At 47.3% G+C, this 2,350-nt stretch overlaps 2 protein-coding genes across 2 annotated transcripts; one reads left to right on the top strand and one right to left on the bottom strand.

Annotated features, from left to right (window-relative positions):
• Positions 1-63: 63 nt before the first annotated feature.
• Positions 64-642, top strand: DICSQDRAFT_130638 (uncharacterized protein; the record flags this gene model as incomplete). The annotated part of the gene is made up of 1 exon (XM_007371874.1): positions 64-642. A coding segment is annotated over one exon (579 nt), but the record flags the coding sequence as incomplete, so codon positions are not given.
• A 139-nt stretch (positions 643-781) lies between these two features.
• On the bottom strand, positions 782-1,258 carry DICSQDRAFT_176080 (uncharacterized protein; the record flags this gene model as incomplete). The annotated part of the gene is made up of 3 exons (XM_007371873.1): positions 782-999; positions 1,059-1,134; positions 1,196-1,258. 3 exons carry the CDS (start codon positions 1,256-1,258, stop codon positions 782-784), a joined length of 357 nt encoding a protein of 118 aa, XP_007371935.1.
• Positions 1,259-2,350: the final 1,092 nt, after the last annotated feature.

The following is a 2,350-nucleotide window of genomic DNA, read 5'->3' as shown; positions in this document are numbered from 1 at the left end:
GCAGCAAACATAGTTGAGGCAGATGATGAACCAAGCTCTGAGTTGAATTTGGCAATTACTAAGGACTTTGGTCAGGAGCGGAACCCTTGGAGGATCGACCCCAGCACAGGCGAACTGCCATGGGAAGAATTACCAACAACAGAGGTTAACCTAGAGAATCGGTTATACTGCCGCTTATTTGAATTATGTCAGCAAAGCCAAACCCGTAATCAGATTCCAAATCAGCCACAGATCGATCTTATTGAGCCATTTGAAGCCGACCAACTAGATTCTGATAAAGTTTGGCAACCAAAGATCACTAAGGATGAGGAGTCATTTCTGCTTCGCAGTGTCCTAATCAAGGTCAATGGCAAATATCGAGAAGGGCACGGTATACTTCATATGGTATACTTCCCGCATAAGTCAGAACGCGTACGTGTTGCAGAAGATGAGGAGTATAGACTGTCATCTGGTAATGGCTCAGAAACGTCAAGCGAGTTAAGTGAGGAAGACAATGCAGTCACACAGTATCGGCGACAGTGGCCACGTATGACAATGCATGACCTAAACCAGTCAATGGCCGAGATGGGGTTTGAGCTGCGCAAGTCGCACACAACAGGACCTGATGCTAAAATGAGCAAGGAGACTGAGTTACGAACATAAAACATATATGCAGCACGTTTCCCACAACCGGGACAGTCATGCAAGAACGATATATCTCTTCACCACTCAAAAGAATCGATTAAAAGAGCTATACATGTAAAAAGTCCCATACACCCCTAACTCAAATAGATGCTATAGTCTACGATGGAGGCACATAAGGGACGAGAATGTACAAGCATGTTAGACCATGGCTCTGATAGTAAAGAGGGAGGGAGACGTACTCATGCACGCTGATGCCATCTTGCATAGTAGTCGTAAAGATCGTGATAGTCGTGACGTAAAAGGATAAGGGCGCAACCTGTGCACTGAGCGGAGACGTGTATACTCCACACCAGCAGAAGGCGCGGAAAGAAGGGACTGGAACATGGGGATATAGTGAGATAGAGAGGCGGAGGAGAAAGGTCAGAACGACGTACCGTCAAAGAAAGAACATAAGTTAGCCCGCCACTTCAGGCGCACACGGAGCGAATGTAGTCTGGTCCATCGCTTGGCCTACCTATAGACAAACATTAGAGTAGGAAGTGTGGCATAAAAAGAAGGGAGGACAACGTACGTGTGCAGACCCTAAAGACACCGGCATGCCCGAGCACCCCCTCGGGCATAGTAGGTCAGACATGGCGGTAAGGGGGCGGAAGAAGAAGAAGGGCACCCAAGAACGCATCAGAGGAAGGGACCAGTATATATTGTGCTTAGGAAGTCACTAAGTGGAGCATGCGAACAACCGGAGCTTGAAGCAGAACCGCCGACGCTAAGCACAATAGGCTCAGGAAGCATTGAAATTCTGAATATCACCGCCAAAGAACAAGAAAGGAAATCACAGCAGTAAGACAATAGAAATCAGGGATTGCCGCAGCAATAGCTTCCATTGGCATAGAAATCAAGAAGCCGCAGCAGGACTGGTCGCCTTGCATCAAAGAATGGAAGACAGTTGCCGAGGAATGGAAGACCACCGCTTGACAACAGTACATGGCGGATCACACGGGAGACAATAGCGAGCTCATTGTGATTGAGCGTCAGGCACATTAAGGGCACTAGAAGCTAAGGGTTCTAGATTAATCAGTGATAGGAAAGCAGGATAGCACAGCCAGCACTAATCAGGAAATGTGAAAGAAACAAGATCTGCCGTCAGACCGCTGACAAGCCGGTGACATACTGAGGAGATAGAGAATAAGGACTAGACTGCCGTTGGGCCACCGCAGAGTGGTGACGTACCAAGGAGTCACAAGATGAACCAGAAAAGGAAATGTATAAGCGCTGGAAAGATAATGTGCGCCTGCTCTTATCTAGACGCTGATCAGCTGATAAGAAGGACCCAAAGGAACGGAACCTTGCATAGAAGCATAAATGCTTAAAAGGCCTAATAGTCTAATGCTTGATGCCTAAAGCTTAAAAAGGCTAAAAACGTGAATAGACGCTCAGCAGCAATTGCCGGTTCAAAAACAGCTCCCCGAAGTCGCGAGTCTTCAAGCATTGCAGTGGGCGCCTATTTCAACTGTGGGGCGAGCACTGAAAGGATTCGCACATTGTGGCACTCAGTGGGCCTGGGAGTGAGCTTTGTCACACAAACAATGATGAAACCTTGATATACGGTGGTGATAGGACCAAGATAGTGTTGATATTGTGGTCAGATTGCTAGAGACATACACCGCAGCAATGCATTCGACCGTAGTCAAGGCACACAAATGGAAGACTTCAGAAATGGAAGTTT

The sequence above is a fragment of the Dichomitus squalens genome (genome assembly GCF_000275845.1).
Source record: "Dichomitus squalens LYAD-421 SS1 unplaced genomic scaffold DICSQscaffold_401, whole genome shotgun sequence".
Classification (NCBI taxonomy): Eukaryota; Fungi; Basidiomycota; class Agaricomycetes; order Polyporales; family Polyporaceae; genus Dichomitus; species Dichomitus squalens.
This window is presented reverse-complemented; position numbering and strand designations above follow the sequence as displayed.